Genomic DNA, 17,989 nt, shown 5'->3' with positions numbered 1-17,989 from the left:
AGTGGGAACACATGTGGCCATGACTCGAGGAGACTGGGAACAGATGGCGTGAAGGCAGCAAAGCCCTGAGTTGTGCCCTCCATTTTCCTGTCACCCAGGTGACTGGGATTCAAGAGCTTTTCCACGCCTTTGTCAGGCCTCAGGAGACAAAGTCCTGTGGCTTCTCAACAGCTCGTTTCTCTTTGTTGATTGACAGGTGGAAAATCTGGGGCTGCAGCCATGGCCTGGGAGCCAGGGGCAGGGGGCCCACCCCCAGGGCTCAGGCTCTCCCTCCTGAGGTAGGTGGATGGCATCATCTCTTGTTTCCTCCCAGTTTAAAAGTTCTCTGATCTAAATCCATCCATCAAACACTATTTTGAGGGTTTTGAAGTGAAGCCTGGGTGTTTTACATCATCCCACACACCTGCTTCACACCTTCCAGAGTTCGAATGTCTCTTTTGACTGGCATGTCAGATGGCCACGTTTCTGGACCAGAGGGGCCCCGTTCATGAGCCTCTTTTTCCAAGGAGCTGACTGGTCACCTCTAAATCCTGTAGGTTTGTTTGGTCCTGACAGCAAGGTGCATAACAAGGAATAAAATCTCCCAGATTAAGACCTCTGTGTTACCCTGAAGGCCCGCACTTCTTCAGGGTGATGGGGGCAATCACAGTGAGAGATGGATAAAGGTAGCAGTGCCATCAGTAAATATCAGAGGATGGAGGAAAAAAAATTCAGCTGGCTCAGAATGAAAATCCTACGTTCGGTTATATAACAACAGATCAGGCGTGTTATCTGTGTCAGGAAGCCATACTCCTGCTCCCTAGATTGGTAGAGAAATTTCTAGTTAAGGCCCGTTTGCCCTTTTAGTCGAGACTGAGATGGGGTACCTGGGCACATGCTGGGTCTGGATGCGGTGGCCAGCAGGCACCGTCCTCCAGCATTCCACGTGCTGGGCAACATTCCCCAGCCTCCCTTGCAGTTACGTTGGGTCACGTGACTAGCTCTGGCCAATGAGCTGTGAATAGAAGTGACGTGTGTCCCTTCTGGTCTGTGGCAGTGAAGAGCCAGTGTGACTCTTTGATGCCCCTCTTCCCCTGCTGTGGCCCTGGAGGCCACACGATGTGTGGTTAGAGGGGTAGGAGGGCCACTCACATGCAAAGCAGAGGTCATCAGGGAACCTGCATGACTTTTCTTGTGTAAAACTCTTACACGTAGAGATTAGCTTGTTTCTGCAGCTTAACCTGTCTAGTGGGAAGAGGCAGAAATGAACGGTTCCCACACCACTGGAGAACCAGACTTTGAACCTTGACTCTGCCGCTCCTGGCTGTGCACCCCTGGGCTAGCCGCGTCACTTGGTTTCCCCCCTGTAAAATGCGATAGACTGGTCTGTAACTGACAGGGTGGGCGTTTTGGAAGCGTGGGTGGAAACCGTTCGGCCAGTGCCTGGCACATAGCAGGGGCATAGACTATGTCAGCGCTGGTCTGCAGCCCACCCCCTTGACTCTGCTCCCTCACAGCCTCACAGGAAGACAGCCCTGTTTGCTCAGTCACATCCACTGGCCGTTCTTGCCTGCATTTGGTCAAAGTTGCTGACGCCTGTGCTGGGTGTGAACCCAGCACTTCTCAGAAGTGTGAATTCTCCCGCCGATCCTCCCACGGCTGCACGCACAGGCCTGAAGGTGGCAGAGCCATCTGGAGTCAGTCCTGCCCCAGGCTTCAGTTTTCTTAAGAGGGTACAGGGGGGACAAAGACGAAGAGTTTCCTTTCCCATCTGGCCTGGGGAAGGAGCAAAGCTGATTTTGTTTGTTCGGATGGTTCAGGGGCGGGGGAGGAGAAGGCAAGGGATCTTCACTTGACTTCATCCCAAATAATTTTCAGTACAAACTAAAGAGACCCAGCTCTTATGCAAATCCATTTCCTTGAGCCCTGCATTGCCATTTGCTACCACCAGTGTGAGGTAGTCAGTTCTTTGTTGTGTCTTGTTTTTCACTCTTTGTTTATGAAACTCCAAAGTGAAAATGAAACCCAACCACACGCCAGGCTAACACCTCAAGCGGCTGAAGGGTTTTAGAGGTGCTGGCTCATTTTGGAGTCAACCTTGTATCAATGCTGAGTGTGTGCTTTCTTGGAGGGGTGTGATCTGAGGGCCAATGCAAAGGCTCTTCAGTCCCCCCAACCCCTGGATCTCCCCCACTGAAATTTTGCTTTTCTGCAAGTCCTGCTGTTATAATCGGAGTTTGAAGGCTGTGCAAGTACCAAGTGTGAATGGGAGGCTGGCCTGCGGCGCATGGTGGGGGTTCCGGATGGAAGGAGAATCCGCCTTTGTCTCGGCCTTGAGGTACTACTAGCCCGGTCATCACTGCTCTTTTTCATGGTGACAAGGAGGACCAGCAGTTCTTGTCCACACTCTTTGCAAATGTGAAACGCCTGGGAAGCTTCTTGCAGTGTTGCACTGCCTTGCAGGAAAGACCTGTGGCCTCTGAGCCGCCCAAGGGCAGGATCCTCAGCTGTGTGGTCCAGCTCTGCGCCCCGGGCCTCGCACATGGCCTGGCACACGGCAGGATCATGCCTCAGCTTCCTAGGGCTGCCGTACCCAAAGTGTCACAAACTGGGGGCTGAATACAACAGACAGTCGTTGTCTCCCAGTTCTGGAGGCCGGAAGTCTGACACCAAGCTGTCGGCAGGTCCCCGCTTCCCTGAAGGCCCTGGCGGAGGGCACTCCCACGCCTCTTTCTAGCTCCAGGAAGCTGCTGGGCTGATTTTTGTCTCTGTGGACCTCTGGCCTTCCTCTCTGTTTCTCTTTGGGCGTCCTCTCTTTTTCTTAGGAGGACTCAAGTCATATTAGGTTCAGGGCTCACCCCAATCCAGGATAAGGTCACCTTCACTAATGTTATCTACAAAGACTCTTTCCAAAGAAGGTTACAGTCACAGCTACAGGGGTTAGGATTTCAGCATACTTTGGGGGGGACACAATTCAACCCACAATAGAGCACAGCCCATATTGACCAAGTGAATGATCAGACACTGAGGGGCAGAGAGGACACTGGAAATGGCTGCAGGGAGGAGGGCCCTGCATTTAAGATGCACAGAGCTCTCCAGACATCGCGGTACACTGTGATGTGGGTGTTCATCCAGTTCTCCACTTTGCTGAGGCCCAGGGTCCTTTCCTTCTGAGGGTCATTGTGCACTTTGGCCAGCCATTCGTTCATTCACTCAACTGCTGTAGAGGGGCCAGACCCTTAGCTGAGTTCTGATGAGACAGAGAAGTCAAAGATACAGTTTCAGCTCCCAGGGAGCCCCCAGCCAAGCCAGGAGATGGCTGTGAAAAGGTTCATTTTGATACCATAGGCTGTAGATGGACGTCTGGAACTCTAGGAGGAATTTGGGGAAGATGTGGCCGAGCAAGATTTAAAAAAAAAAAACTGCCTTAAAAAAAGACTTTAATTTTATCCAAGTCAGGCCCCCACTGATCTGAAAAATACTTGACCTCACAACTGCTAGGGGATCTGGGCGCCCTGACTAGGGTTGGGATTTTCTCTGCAGATGCCAGGGCGCAGGTACCGCCGACAAGAAAACTTCCCCGCGACGGCTCAGGGCTGGAAGCAAAAGCATCTCAAAGGCTGGTTGTGAAGTTTCCAGGGTAGAATGTCCTCTGCAGGGAGAGTAAGAGCCACCCCGTAGCCTTCCCAGTTCCAGAAGGCTCTGTGGTGAATACATAATTAGGCCCTCTGTAATTACCAGTTTGAATCTGCCTAGGACACTAGGGCTCCCACCCCCTAATTTACCTTATAAATTTATTCTGCTAAAAAAGTCGAAAATGTCAGTCTTCCATGAAAGCTGCATAAATGAATTATCTCCCCGGATGACAGAAGGTGGGAAGGAGGGGGAAGCTTCCAGAGGACATCCTTCATTGTGAGTGTCTAAAAGTACCCCACACTTAGCACGCATCCAGCCCTCAGCCCAGCCAGGCAGCTTCCTGGTACTGATGCGGAGATGCTGACGTCCGTGGCTCGGTGGGAAGGGAAGAACGCCAGCTCCTCGGCGTCCCAGACGGTGGGGAGAGGGGCCATTTAAAACCTGCCCCTTTGGACTTCAAGAATCTTGCCCGGCGTGTAGTTGCACGTGATGAAGGCCCCTAAACAGAAGGGAAAGAAGGGAAAAAAACAACTCAGCTTCTTAAAAAGAGTCCCGTCCAACTTCGCTGCAGTCACTTCTGCCCCCAGGATGGTCCTATGCCAGGACAGTGTCCTCCTGCCCCTGCTTCTCCAGACCAGACGGCCCCGCAGAGCTCTTCAGAGCCCAGTGGCTGCACCGGTGACTCTCCTACAAAACTCTAAAAAAATGTATGGCAAGTCTTTCATGGCATTTTCGAAAGTTTGGAAAATTCAGTCCTTTGAAAAGCCTCTCTAGTGCCGTCACCCTAACACAATAGCGGCAGTCATTTCTGTATCTCGTTTCAGTCTTTTTTTCATAGGTGGTCTGTTATCTCCCCTCTCCCCCCACACAAAGGACAGCTGTCACAACCTGTAATTGTTAATTTCTTGTGGCAGATGATAAAAGCCGAAAATGCCAACTGTGGGGAATTTGGAGACCAAGAGAAGGAAACGAACAGGGAGCCTCTGGTGCCCACTTCCAAGATGATGCCCTCCAACTCCTGGCGGCGGGGGGTGGGTGGGGGGTGGTGTCTTCTCCGCCTTTGTTCTGTGGGCACAGCCTTTTCAGGGCCCCTGTGCAGTTGTATTAGGTCTCGTATTGAGGTCCAACTGTTTCATGCGTTGATGACCTGCTATGTGCCTGCCACGGGCCAAGGAGAGAACACAGACTCCGCTGTCCCTTTGAGGAGCTCAGTGATGTGCTATAAACTGTTTGTGAATAAGGACTATGACCTTTTCCTCCAGGTCTTCCTAGAGGTTAGCCTGGTCCGTGGCACGTAGTAGGTGCTCCATCAGCCTTCATTCCATTTGTTTCTGAATGAAACTCAGGGAGAAGCACTCTTTACTCCTGCAGTGAAACGCTGCAGTGCTTCCATAGATGGGGTAGGATGCCAATCTCCTCTTGACCTCAGCCTGAGGCCCCCGTGATAATAATAGCTATAATTTGCTAATTCCTACTGTGTGCACGGCCCCATACTGGGGGCTTGCAAATAGATTATTATTCCCCAGAAGAATCTTAAACGTAACGTGGGAGGACCTGGATGCTGAGAAGAGAAGCTTGTCTGAGGTCTCCCTGCAAACAGCGGGCTGAGTGGGGATGGAACCCCTGTGCCTCTCATAGCTGTCATCAAGATGCTTGTGCCCCTGCCCCGTGCATCACCCACAAGGTTGCTGGAAGGACAAACTCAAGTCAGGGCAGAGAATGGGCTGCGCACGCTGTAACTGTCTGCACCGACATTAGCCGTCTGTTCTAAACTTTAACCAGCAGACCCTTCTGATCGTCCCCACCCACTCTGGCTGCAGTGTAAGCCCCTTTCTTGTGTTCAGTCCTTTCTGAGACTTGATGTCTCCAGATCCTGTTTACCTTTTGCTTCTTCCTCCCATTTCTCCCCACCTGGATGATGTGGTTTGAGAGCCATGGTCATATTTTCCTGGATTTTGCTGTCCACAGTAGAGGGGAATAATCCCTTCTGCTAACCTCATCCTTGTTTCTCATTAAATTTTCTCTTTCTTCCTGGGTCCTGGTCCTGCGCCCACTTTGCTCTGCTGTTCTAGCTTCACACCCAGTGGGGCCTGCGGCTGCCCACTGCTGCCTCGCAGGATGGCTGGAAATCAAGTCTGGGTGGAAACTGGTGGCGTGGTTGTCCCTAGAGACAACCCTGGAGGTGATTCGGGCATGCCTCTTCTTGACTGGCCTTGGGCTTCCTGGGGATGAAGGTCCTTCTCTTTCCAGGATTAGGTAAGATAAACCCCCTGCGTCTCTCTGACCCGGCAGGCCTTGAGGGTCTGGGAAGAATTGTGGACCTCTATCCCTACTCCTCTGCTCCCATGGCACTCAGGACACATGGCCAGGAGTACCTTCGGTGGGCTGTGTTACAACTACTGTAGTCCCATAACTCCGTCTGCTTCCCCTCGCCTGGTCCTTGGAGCAGGGTGTCTGTGGCAGGTTCAGGTTTGTCTGCGGGAGGAACCTGGCAGGCACCCATCCACGTGTAATGTTGGAAGGATGAGTCATGGCAATGCTTAGGAAGTGACCACCACGTGCCAGAGATGGGCTGGCCCTTCCTATAGGCCCACTCATCTCTGCCTAGCCCATAAGCCCACAGGTGCCCCATCTGATGAGGGAGGTCATGGAGCTGAGCAGTAAAGGCCCTCTCCCCCTCCCTGGACCACCCAGCGGTGGGTGCCTTGTCCGCAGCCTGAGATCCCGGTCTGCGCCCCTGGCCGCAGTGGCAGGCTGGTGCAGGGCAGGGGAAGAAACTCTTGCTGGAAGCTGCAGGCAGCCCTCTGGGCTGGCGGGGAGGAGACTGACAACAGGCCTGGCCCTCCCCCACTGGCAGGCAGGGTTTAGGGGGTAGATGACTCATCCGGACCCGGCCTCCCTGTTTCATTTGAAGGAAACCCTTGATGGGCGCTGTGGCGGGGTGGAGGCTAATTGCACGGCGCTGGGAGCTAAAGCAGCTGCTGTAATCCTCTCACCTCTCACAGCGCAGTGGGAGCTTCCGCTGGGTTACGCGGGCGTTCGGGGGCTGTGTACATCCATGGCGGGTGTCACCGTCAGAGGTCAGGCAGGGCCTGGGCCACCAGGGAACCTCACCACCTCATCTTGTCCTTAATTAAAGGAGGACCTACTTGACCAACGCTCAGCCTAATAAGTTGTTCCCAGTTGCAGAGAAAGTTGCTGTTAAAGACCTTGATGGTGGAGCAGCAACTCTGAACAGCCTGGCTGACCTCAGGAGGAGGCTGCCTTTCCTCGGTTTCTAGGGGAGAATTTGCCCCTTGGCCTGGATATTCTAGCTTTGGAAGGGGGGGGGTGCCCTGCAGCCCCCTGCTGGGAGTCTGGGGGTTGGTCTGCATTCACCCCTTACTTGGGAAGTGTAACCCTTAGAGATCAGAAGTAACCTGGGAATAAGACAATTCAATAAAGTCACAATAAAACATCCAAAGCCTTTCATACTTTTTCACTTTCTTTAACTCAATTTATTTTTCATTTTGTGGACAGAGATTTAGTCTGAGTATTAGTTTATGATTTTTTGCCGAAGGAATTACTCAACACACACACATATAAAAAGGAAATATTATTTTTATCATTTATTTTGTGCCATGTATACCATAGGAGAAAAAAAACAGAGCGAAATCACTTCAGTACCGCTGTGTTTTTCATTACAAAGTTATTACATATAGAAATTACTCCAAATTATCTGAAATGAATGGAAATTATGAGGTTTAAATTCCCCAGGTTACTGCAGGCACAGCTCTGGAAATTTATTTTGTCATCTTGCTGAACATAATTGCTACAACAAAATTTCTTCCATTTTACAACTGCAGCATAACTTATTTATACCGGTGTAGCTGTAATTTTACATCAATAAGTTGCATGGGAAGGAATACACAGGTGGTAATTGAAAACAATAATTTGTGCTGAGGTCCAGGTGGAACGGTTGGCTGAGGAAAAGACTTCAGTTACCGTCGGCAACGGCTTCGTGTCACTGTGGCCTCTTCCCATCCTGTTAGCTGCCACCTGTCAAACCATCCAAACATCCTCTGTCTCGTCCCCCGTGGCTGCCTTGGTGAGTCAGGGTTTGTCTGACTTCGCACCGTGGCTCGTGCATCCTGGTCCTGAAACTGAGGCCACAGGGCCCTGGGGGACCTCGGTGAGGCCTGGGCCACCTCTGCACAGTTTCCTGCCTTTCCTTTCTACTGCTTTCCAGCTTGCCTCTGGGTTGGGCGCTTTTCGGTACCCGGAGCTAATTAAGGTGTTTGACAGATTTCAACTGGAGTATGAGTTCTTGCCAGAAACATCAACAATTCGATTCCCCAGACACGACGCAGAGTGTTAAATCCACTAATGCTTTATACATTACCGTGTTCTTTCCCAGCCGGAATGTGTGGTCTGGGTACAATACCGAAACGGTCCCCGAACGGGCGTCCTCACTCTTCAGTTCTCTAATCGTTCCTGTTAAGCAGATACAAAAATAATGAAACTGCAGATGCCTGTGCTGAATCCCGGCAGCTGATGAATCCACGCGTTGGAATCCAGAGATCCAAGTTCAGATGTTAGTGTATCAACCATAAGTCTGCCCTGTGTGGATGGCAGACCATCAGAGACAGGTCAGAGATGGGTGTCTTTGCTCCTGTGCAGTGTTCCATTTCAGGACATCTTGCGGGGAGAGAGAGAGAAGCCGAGGGGCTTTGTTGCAAGTTCAAACGGGAAATGTTATAGTCACATCCATATTTTAGAAGCCATTGTTGTTTCAATGATCCCAAAGGCTCAAAATCACACTGAAATCTTTTTTTTTTCTCTTTTAAGGGACCCAGTTTAAACTAATACCAGAATACACAGCAATCCAGTGTCTCAGTTTTCCCTGGGCAGCATTAATTATCTTTTGTTGTAGCAAATTGTCTGCCTTGTAAGTTCAGCCTTGTAAATTGCATATCTTTAAGCAGATGCACTGTTTTCAGATGCACACAATGGAAGAACTTTTATAACTTTCACGTACTGTAGGTATATTATTCCATCTCCAATAACGTGCCTGCGATCCCAATTTTGCATGGTAGACGCTTGTTTATTTGTCAGCTAGCAACCTTAACCTTTCTCTATTCAATAGAGGGAACGGCCCTTAAGTGTTTTCTAGGATACAAACTACCTTTGTTGAATTCACTCGAAAGCATACGTGGCTGTTTCTAAAACTACAAGACAACAGATGAGATCTCCCAGATCCCCTTGTCTTTTCCAGCTCTTGAAGGCGTATCTGAAACAAGGTGTTGGCTGGTTTTTAGTGTTATTTTTTGGTAAGCGCTCCCCTGCAGCATCCTCATTAGCGGTGCCTTTGCCTTCCTGAGGGATGCTAGCCTGACTCATGCCTCTCTCTCTTCTGTTCTTCCCTAAGTGAGTGCTTCCCCCTCACTTCCCTTTCCACCACTTCCCTTGCACAGCATCACAGCACAGGCAGGAGTGTTCAAGGCTGCGACTTGGGAGGGGGGCGCGGGGTGCTGGAGGTGGGAGCAGAGCTCACCACTGAGTCAGACACGTCTACAACTCCAGCTTAGCATTTACTGCAACTTCCTCTTTCTCAAACTGCTTAAGGATACAAACTAATTAACCCTCACAGCCTCATAAAACTCTTGTTAGGAAGGTGATCATTATTGCCTCCATCCCCAGCCCCTCCCCATTTCCTATCACCAGACACCTCCTTGTAGTCCATTTCTGAAGACAGCCGCTGACAGCCAGCGTTGGAACTGAAAATTCCCTTCTGAGTCCCAGTTCTTTCCCCAAATGAACCATTTTAACTTGCTTTCGCTTCCTCATTTGTACTCTAAATAGGGAAGATTGATAGCCACTGAATTCGAGCTACTGGAGGTGTGTGTGTTTGGCATTTTCAGATATACAATTTGGAGACTTGGTGTGGCAAGACATAAAGCAGCGGCGAGACCCTTTCTGTACCCCCCCCCATACACTCACTCACTCTCATAGCCACTCTGATCTCGTGTACATGGAGGGTGGGATTTGGTGGAGTCTGATCATCTTTGTGAGCAGTATTTCTCCCAAGTCAACCGACTGGGTGATGCCAATCCCTACCAAATTTGAATTGATGACTCAACTAAAGAATTAAAATTAGCAAGGCAAGAAAATTCCAAATGAGGTGAGAAAGCTGTAGAAATAGTTCCAGATCCCCTAGTACCGAGCCATTCAATATCATTTCTGATGACAGGGACAGAGTTAGGAACATTCAATGTGGGTGTGAGTCTTTTTCATATACGGAGAGCTGGGTAAGTATTTTTTAAGGAAAATAATACATGAATCAGGAACAGGGACTTTGGTTTAACCCCTTGCAGGCTGCAGCTATAAAGACAGGCAGGAAAGCCTCTTAGATTTCCTAGAGCTTGCAGGCTTTGGGTAGCTAAGCAGCACTCAGAAATCTACCAAGCCCAAGTATGACTACAGACACAAATAAGGCGCAAATGATGTCATGTTTTAACAAAAGCAATCTTGCTAAATTCAGTACATGGAAAGAATCAACCTAACGCTTGCTGGAAGGCCAGTTTTGTGGTCTTGCCTCTGCTATAAGGTGACAATGCAAAAAATTCCTCCAAATGGAGCGAAGCCTTAATTGAGAGCTTATGGCTCCCAGAAATTTGCTGTAATTTTCAGAAATGTCATAAAAGAATTCTAGAAGATATGCCAGGAAGCTTAAAATGCCTCTTCTGCCTTTTTAGGCTTCTGGATTTGATAGCTCCTAGAGATTCTGGAACAGTAAGGAAAGAGATAAAGGCCATCTTGGGAGCCTTATTAATGTGGATGTAAATATGATTTGCTTAGTACTTTCATTGTGGTTTCCTCGAAAGTTAAAGCAAGTCAATCTCCCGATGAGATCGATGCATTTTATTTATCCTCATCTTCACAGTCAATAGCGTTTAACATAGACACCAAGGCATAGGAATCAGCAGACACAATTTACTTCCGAGTTTGCCCTCCACCTGTGAATATGAAAAGATTTGCCTTTTCTTTGCCTGTATTTTTTTTTTTAAGCACCAGAACTGAAGCCCAGGGTAATTTGGTAGACGTGTCGTTGAGTTTTTATATTGCTACAAAGTTATTTGACTGTATTTTAGACGGTGAATCCCTGTTTAAAAAAACAAAACAAATGAAACATCGATTTTCTTTCTGCAGAAATATTGAGAGCCCCATTTCTCCTCATCTTGATTCTTTCCAAATTTTTGTAAAGACATGATATGAAACATCACAGCTTGGAAGGCAAAGATAGCATTGCAGAATCTTGAACAGAGTCCCCCATCAGCTAAGAGTTAAGCACTGAGAACTGTTCAAAGGTTTTTAAACAAGAAACCTGGTGTGGGGTGGGGGTCACATGTCTGTTTAATCTGCCTCCACAGTATGGCGTGTCCCCTGCAGCACACACAGGGAATCCAGAACCCCACACAAAATTCATAAAAATGCACTCTGATCTGATAAAATTATTTATGATTTCTGAACTCTTTCTCAATAAAGAAATTTAAAGAGACAAAATATAGGGGATTATCTGCTAGAATGCACTGTGAAGCTAGAAAAGAGCAGGGAAATATTTGTGACTTCAAAAAGCTTTTTCACATCTTTTTTTTCCTTTCCAAGATAGTGCAGAAATATGGCATTTGTTTCTGACTCCAGTAGGCACAAAGCCCCTGCTCTGGGCTGAGTACACAGTAGGCCTGCAGCAGGGGCTGGAGAAATGAGTCTGAAGTATTGTATTACAGATACAAATTAAGGTATTTGTACTTAAACTTTTCCCTTTTATATTTTCATATGTTAAGCACCTGCACCCCTCCTCCTTTGGGGATGGGAGTGACTTTTATGCTAAACAAAGGCTTGATAGCTCAAGGAGTGTGTGTGTGTGTGTGTGTGCGCGCGCGCGCGCGCGCGCGCGCGTGCGTGTGCGTGTGCAGTAACGTCTCAGAAGGGTTCTGGACTCCCTGCCTGCCAGGGGTCCTGAGGAGCGCGTAGGGACAGGGCTGTGGCCCAAGCTCTGCCATCCCCGTCCCGCCACACCTGCCTGTGGTCTGGGCATCAGGAGAGTGGGGAAACATTAGTGTGGGCCAGCTGCCGAAGCCAGGCGGGGTCGAGGGAGAGGTCAAGGTCGGCGGAGAGGCGGCTATTGATCTGGCTTGGAACGCGAGACAGGGAGCACAGCAAGACTAAAGGGGGAGCTGTGAGACCAGACATTAACAGCTTTCAGCGCTAATGATGCCCGTGCCAGACGGGCAGAGGGAAAAAAAGGAGACTGGAGCGGCAGCTGGGATCGCTCGCTGCCTGCGCCCAGCCGCCTCTCCCGAGAGGAGGAGTTGGAGGAGGAGGGCGAAGGGGCCAGCGCAAGGCTGGGCAGGGGCAGGGCAGCCTCTCCCCGGCCGCCGCGAGGTGGAGCGCGCCGGCGGGCGGCGGCGTGTCCAGCCCTGCGCCGGCCCGCCTGCGCGTCCCTCTTCCTGCCGTCGGGGCAGCGCGGGGCCAATGAGGAAGTGCTCCCCGGGTCAGTCGCGGCCCGCGCCGCCCCCTGCCCGCTACTTCCTGCTGGGGGTGGGGGGTGCCCCCTCCTCGGACTCCGCCGCCCAGGCGCGCAGGAGTTGGCAGCTGCGGCCGGGGTCCCGGAGCGCCTTGCGCAGTCCGCGGAGGGACACCTCCCTTTTCTTGGAGGGGACTGACTTGTTCACCTTGCCCACAGACCGGGTCCCCCTTACTTGTAATCAACCCCCAGAGGGTGAGGGTCTCGTGCTGGGATTTCGGGCGCCGGAGAGCCGGCAGCGCGGGGCTGCAGGCAAGCCGCGGAGATATGAGTTTAGACCTGCCCCCATACGCTGTGTGACCTTGGGCAAAACGCTACCCCTCTCTGGACTTCACACTGCCAGTCCTCAGAAAGAGAGCTTACTCCTCTCCCAAATTTAAGAATGTGGGCGAGTTGGGATGGCCGGTTTATGGTTTTCTTAATAAGTTTATTAAATGCGTGTGTGGGCATTTTTTTTTTAAAAACTTAGGCCACTTTCCTGGAAAGATTTTCGTGGTGGGGCTGGATGGGAGGAGAGGGAGGTGCTTCTAGACTTTGGACCACGTGGAGGTGGAGTATGAGTGATGGGTGGTGGGCAGCAGTGTGCAGTCCCAGGTGGGGAGGTAGTGCCAACTCGCTCCCCTCCTGCCCCCCTTCGCCCTCACACTGCCCCCCTCCGCCCAGTCTCCACCCGCTCGTCCGCCGACCCTGCAGCCGGGTCCGCAAAACTGCATGCTAGGGCACATTTTATTAATTTTTGGCGGGGGGGGGGTGGCTCGGGCAGGGAGCTCTTTCTGTTCTCGCTAATGGGCGCTGCACTGTTAAGTTGTTGGTGCCGTCGCCCCACCCAAGACCGTGGGGGCGAACACCGACCCCCCCCCCCACCCCGGGAAAAGGCCCCGAGGGAGGCGGCGCGCCCGGAGGCGTCACGGCCCAGCCTTCGCTCTGGTGAGGCCGCCAGAGCCCGGCCTGGGGGCGGGGTGGGGTGGGTGCAGCTGGGCTCGCCTGAGAAGCCCAGCCCTGAGCCAGGCCCCGACCCGCCCTGGCCGCCTCCGGCCCAGACCCGGGAAGCCCTGGGAAGGGAGAGGGGGCCGGCCGCGTGGCGCGCCCAGTTGGAAGGTCAAGTCACGGAATAGATGGAGTTAGCCGCGGCCTGAGGAGGGACGGGGAGGTGGAAGGAGGGATGTCCACGCGGTCTGCGGCCTGGCCTTGTCCCCGGGCCACGAACAGGCCCCCACAACTCCTCTTGTCCTCGCCGGCTGGAGATCAAACGGCTGACAAGGCAGCTGCGTCCTTCCCAGTCTGACGGGCGATTTCAAGTCCTGTCCTGGACGGAGGAGCCCGTGGCGGGGTGGGGGTGGGGGTGCGTTACTTCCAGGTTGCAGTAATTGTCAGGGGGTGGGAAGGAACTAGGGGGCCTCAAAAGTGTGTTCGAAGATCCAGCCACACCTACTTCTGGTTAGCACGTCCAAGAACCTCCGCCACGTGGAGCACCCCTGGCCCCTCACCCCCACGCTTCTCGCAGACCTGGGCGTTGGGGGTGGCGCCCGCTTTTGACCCCGAGGAATTATAGGGGTGAGATAGAGGGGGCGCAAAGATTCGGGAGAACATTCCTTCCGGAAAGGGACTCCAACAAGGTCTTACGGTTCCTCTCCCCCAAATGTGCTCTTAATTCCCTCCTTTTGATATCTTTTATTTTGTCCACTTTGCTCTCCCAGAGTTGGTAATATCAGGATTAATATGGAGACACTTTTTGGAAGTTTAACCCCAACCCCTCAGTAAAACAAACGTAAAAACCACCGAGCTACTTTTCCAAGGAGATGAAGCAATTGACCATCTCCCCCCAATCCCCGTGTCGACCCCAACCCTCTTTCACAGCACCCCCCACCCCAGTCCGAAAGAGCTTTCGGATGAGTGGGTGGGGACTAGCGTTGATTCAACTTACTTCCAAGTACACCGTACTCCGCCCCCTTCTCAGGGGGTCCTGCTCCCTGGAAGGGAGGAGGGATGGAGAGGATTTTCTTTCATTTAAAAATATCCTGCCCAGCGTCCTCCCTCCCCGCCTCCCTCCCATTTTGCGCTGCCAGTGCGCGGGGAGAAGAGGAGCGCACAAAAACGCTGCACGTGTGGCCGGCCTGGACTGCGGGTGTGCGCACGGGCGAGTGTGTGTGTGTATGTGTGACTGTGGGTGTGCGCGCGCGCGCGCGAGTGTGTCTGTATGTGTGTGTGCGCTTTCTTGTTCTCTTACAGGGTACAATGTTAAAAAGCCACCGCTAGTCGCCCCCAGTGCTCCGACTCTCTGGGTCTTTTTGTCTCTAGTGCAGATTAAACGTCACGTCCGCACTTGAACTTGAATTTTATCCCATTGTACAGAGGCAGCCCCAGCCATAGAGAGACCGAGAGCTCCCAGAGAACCCGGACTCCGCCATCTTCACGTTGCAATCTATAGCTCCCAGTCCGCGCCCGCACCGACCCAGGCGCACTGGGCAGGCTGCCCCTCAGCCCAGCTCCCCCCGGGCCCGCGGCGCCAGGGGAGCGCTGGGGAGCGCTCGCGGGGACCCGGCAGCCTCTCCGGCCGGCGCCAGCCTGCCAGGTGAACTGGGAAAGAGCCGCTCCTGGAGCCCCCCAGAGCCTCGGAAGGGTCAGTCTCCGAGAAAAAAACCAGGCAGCCCGCAGAAAACCCAGAAACAACAGAACCGGGGCAGTTTTACATTGCTTTGGGTTTTTTGAGGGGGCGGGGTGAGGGGGTACGAGACAAGTCCCCAAGTTTTCTTTGCTTTTTTTCTTTTCTTTTTCTTCTTTTCTATTTGTTTGCATCCCCCCCCCCTTTCCCCCCTCCTGGTAGAAGTGCGCTTTCCACCTACCAGACCCTGAAAGAAAAGTGTCAGGAGCCGGTGCAAAATCCGGTTTAAGTTCAAGAAGACATTGGGAAGTCCAGGAGGCCAAACAGTTTGAAGAAGTGTAAGCGATTTTTTTTCCTTCAAAAGAATATATTTTTAAAGAAACCAACCAGTCCGCGGCAAGCAACAGCAGATTTTTTTTTTGCCTTTATTCTATTTTAGATCGAGAGGTTTTCCTTTTTTTTTTTCTCTTTTTCTTTTGGCAAACAAAACAAAAAACAGCATAGAAGAAACAGCAAAATAAAGAAGAAGAAGAGGAGCAAGAAAGGGCAAGAGAGGAAGGGGGGAAAAAAAACAAAACACCAACCCGGGCAGAGGAGGCGCGGCGGCGGCGGCGGCAGCAGCGGCGCGGCGGCGGCAGCGGCGGCGGCTCGGACCCCCTCCCCTGGCTCCCCCCATCAGTACAGCTCTCCGGGCGATGCCAGAATAGATGCCGGGGCAATGTCCCGCCGCAAACAGGGCAACCCGCAGCACTTGTCCCAGAGGGAGCTCATCACCCGTAAGTGTCTGCGGCGTGCGCGCGAGGGGCCGGAGGATGGGGCTCCGGGCGCCCGGGACTGGGGACACCGAGCCGGGTGCAGCCCGGCCAGCCGCTGGGGCGGCCCACTGGCTCTCAGAGGCAGCGGCGTCGGCCTAGAGCCTGGTGGTGGGGGCGGGGGGGCCATAGGAAAGTTTCTTTGCAGCCCGGGGAGTCGGGGCGCTGCGCAGTCAGACGCGCCTCGGGCTCGGGGGCCTGCGGAGCGGGCTCCAGGCCGAGGAGGGGGCGCGCAGGCTGGAGGAGGTGTGTGTGTGCGCGCGGAGCCCGGCTGGACGCTCGCCCCTCCGAGCGGCGTGTGTGGCGGCGGCGGCGCTGGTGGCGGGGTTTGGAGAGGAGGGGGAGGGGGCTGGGGGAGCGGAGGGGGAGGGGGGAGCCGGGAAGTGGGGAAAAGTTGGCGAGCGCGTGGGTCCGCTCTGACGGCGCGGGCGGAGGAGAGCGGGGTGCGCTCAGGCCTGGGGAGACGCGGGGCCAGGGACGGCCGCCGGCTCCGAGTCCTCCGGTCGCGGCTCCCGGCCGGGCAGGGCGCCGGCCACGCCGGCCCTAGGATTCCTCAGCCGCCTTTCTCTCCCCTCCTCTTGCTATTTGCAAAAGAATCCAGCTGCGCGCCTGTTAGCTGGGCTCCTGCACCCCCACCCCCCATTTCCCCACCTCCGTCTGTCTCCTGGGATGATCTTATCTTCTTTTACCCCACTCCAAAAGGAAGGGTGGGGGTATTGGGGGCTGGTAAAAAATCCCCGCCACAGGGGAAAAAAAGGGTTGTCAGCTAGGAGTAGGAAGAGAGGGATGTGCTTGTAAAATAGTAGGAAGAAAAAAAGGAAAGAAGAAAAGAAAAAAGGAAAAAAGGAGAGACCTATCATTCTCTTACCCATCTTGCTATCTCAGATCTTTCATCTTCCCGATCTAAATAAACAAGGCAGGTCGCAGTGGAAATCCACCGGCTGAAATCGTGTGGATTTCAAGCAAGTGGCGAGGCGGGCAAAGTCAGGCAGTGGGGCACAGACGCAGCAGTTTCCTGCGCCCCAGTTGGGTTTATTTAGAAAAGGGAAGAAGCGTGCGGGAGCAGGCCAGGTACGGGGGTTTGCTGGGGAGTTCGCCCGGGTGCCTGCACAGTTGCTCCGGGAAGGTCGGCTCGCGGCGCTCCCCGCCCGCCGCAGCCCGCGGGGCCGCTGCTTCGCGGCGCGCAGACCTTTCCCCGCGGTCCTTTCTCTCGTGCTGCCTGGGTCGCCGTTCCCTTTTTTTTTTTTAATTGCAATAGAAATAAAACATCCTCTGGGTGCCCTCGAAACCGCGGGCAGGTTGTGTTCCTGCAATCCTCGAGCACCTCGTCAGGTTGGGGCCGGGCTGCCGGCGCGGAGCTGGAGAGGGCTGCGCGCCCAGCCGCCGCCGAGGACTGGCTGCGGGGCGGCCGAGAGCCGAATATTTATGTTATATTTTAAAAAATTTAAATAAATAAATAAATATATAAAAGGGGTTCTCCCCTCCCCTGTAAACCCAGCATAGGAGCCATCTGCTCGGAGCATTTGCTGCTGCCATTTCTCCTTTGTTACAGCAGATCCATTAGTAAGAATTTGTGGATTTATTATTTTTTGGGGAGGGGAATAGATATTAAAGTGGGCTTGTGTTGGGAGAAGGATGCCTTTTTGAAGGGAGGGAAGAGGACTTCTCTTGTATTTTTCACCATTGTAACATCAAAGAAGACTCGCTGGTTGCATTTAAAACAAAATGTTTTGCAACCAGATTTGAGTCTGGTTTGATCAAGGTCCTTTTCGCCAGTTGACATTTCGTCCTTTACCAAGCCGGTTGCAGTCGCTTATTTTATCTCCTTCCACCCCCCTTTAGATGGTGGAGTGGCTGTTAGAATGTCTCCACTTGCAGATGCCTAATTTCTTCAGGAGGCAATTGGCCCCACTTAGGCTCTGTATAATTGCAAGGGTTATTTTTGAGGAGGGGGAACTTGGGGGGAGATCCAGGAAGGGGGAGTTGTTGGGGGTGCATTGCCAAGCTGGCTGCAACGAAGGAGCCAGGAGCGTTTGCAGTTGTGTGTAAAGGGGGGAAGAAGCAGGTAGGTTTGCTTTGCTTTTGCTGTCTCCTCTTCTGGCATTCCTGGGACCTCAGGAGGAAGCCCCGGCCAGAAGGACGGGTGGCAGCTGGGCGTGGGGGGTGAGGGGTGCCTGGTGCAACCTCCTTCCATCCTTCATTTGTTCCCCGTCTCTCAGTCTCGCTCAGAGCGCGACTGGGGAAAGCCGGCTGACACTGGAGCAGTGGCAGGGAAGAAGAGGTGGGAGGAGAGCAGGGGGCAAAGGATATCCCGCCTGCCTTTCAGGGGCACATGGAGCCCAGGGCATGTGCAGGGGGTTAAGGAGGGAGAGCGGTCCAACCAGTTTTCAGACA

At 52.9% G+C, this 17,989-nt stretch overlaps 1 protein-coding gene across 5 annotated transcripts in view; it reads left to right on the top strand.

Moving 5' to 3' along the window:
* Positions 1-202: 202 nt before the first annotated feature.
* Positions 203-17,989, top strand: part of BCL11B (BCL11 transcription factor B) — a 109,346-nt gene continuing 91,559 nt past the window's right edge. For 3 of the 5 annotated variants that reach the window (XM_072963686.1, XM_072963683.1, XM_072963685.1), the window contains exon 1: positions 14,517-15,559. In XM_072963686.1, coding sequence (XP_072819787.1) covers positions 15,502-15,559 — 58 coding nt within the window. In that variant the 5' untranslated portion in view covers positions 14,517-15,501. Of the gene's footprint in view, positions 279-14,516; positions 15,560-15,790; positions 15,842-17,989 lie in introns of those variants that run through there. The other 2 variants (XM_072963682.1, XM_072963684.1) reach the window with 2 other exon arrangements.

The sequence above is a fragment of the Vicugna pacos genome, chromosome 6 (assembly GCF_048564905.1).
Source record: "Vicugna pacos chromosome 6, VicPac4, whole genome shotgun sequence".
NCBI classification, from domain to species: Eukaryota; Metazoa; Chordata; class Mammalia; order Artiodactyla; family Camelidae; genus Vicugna; species Vicugna pacos.
The sequence above is the reverse complement of the archived record's forward strand: the minus strand, read 5'-3'. Positions and strand labels throughout refer to the sequence as shown.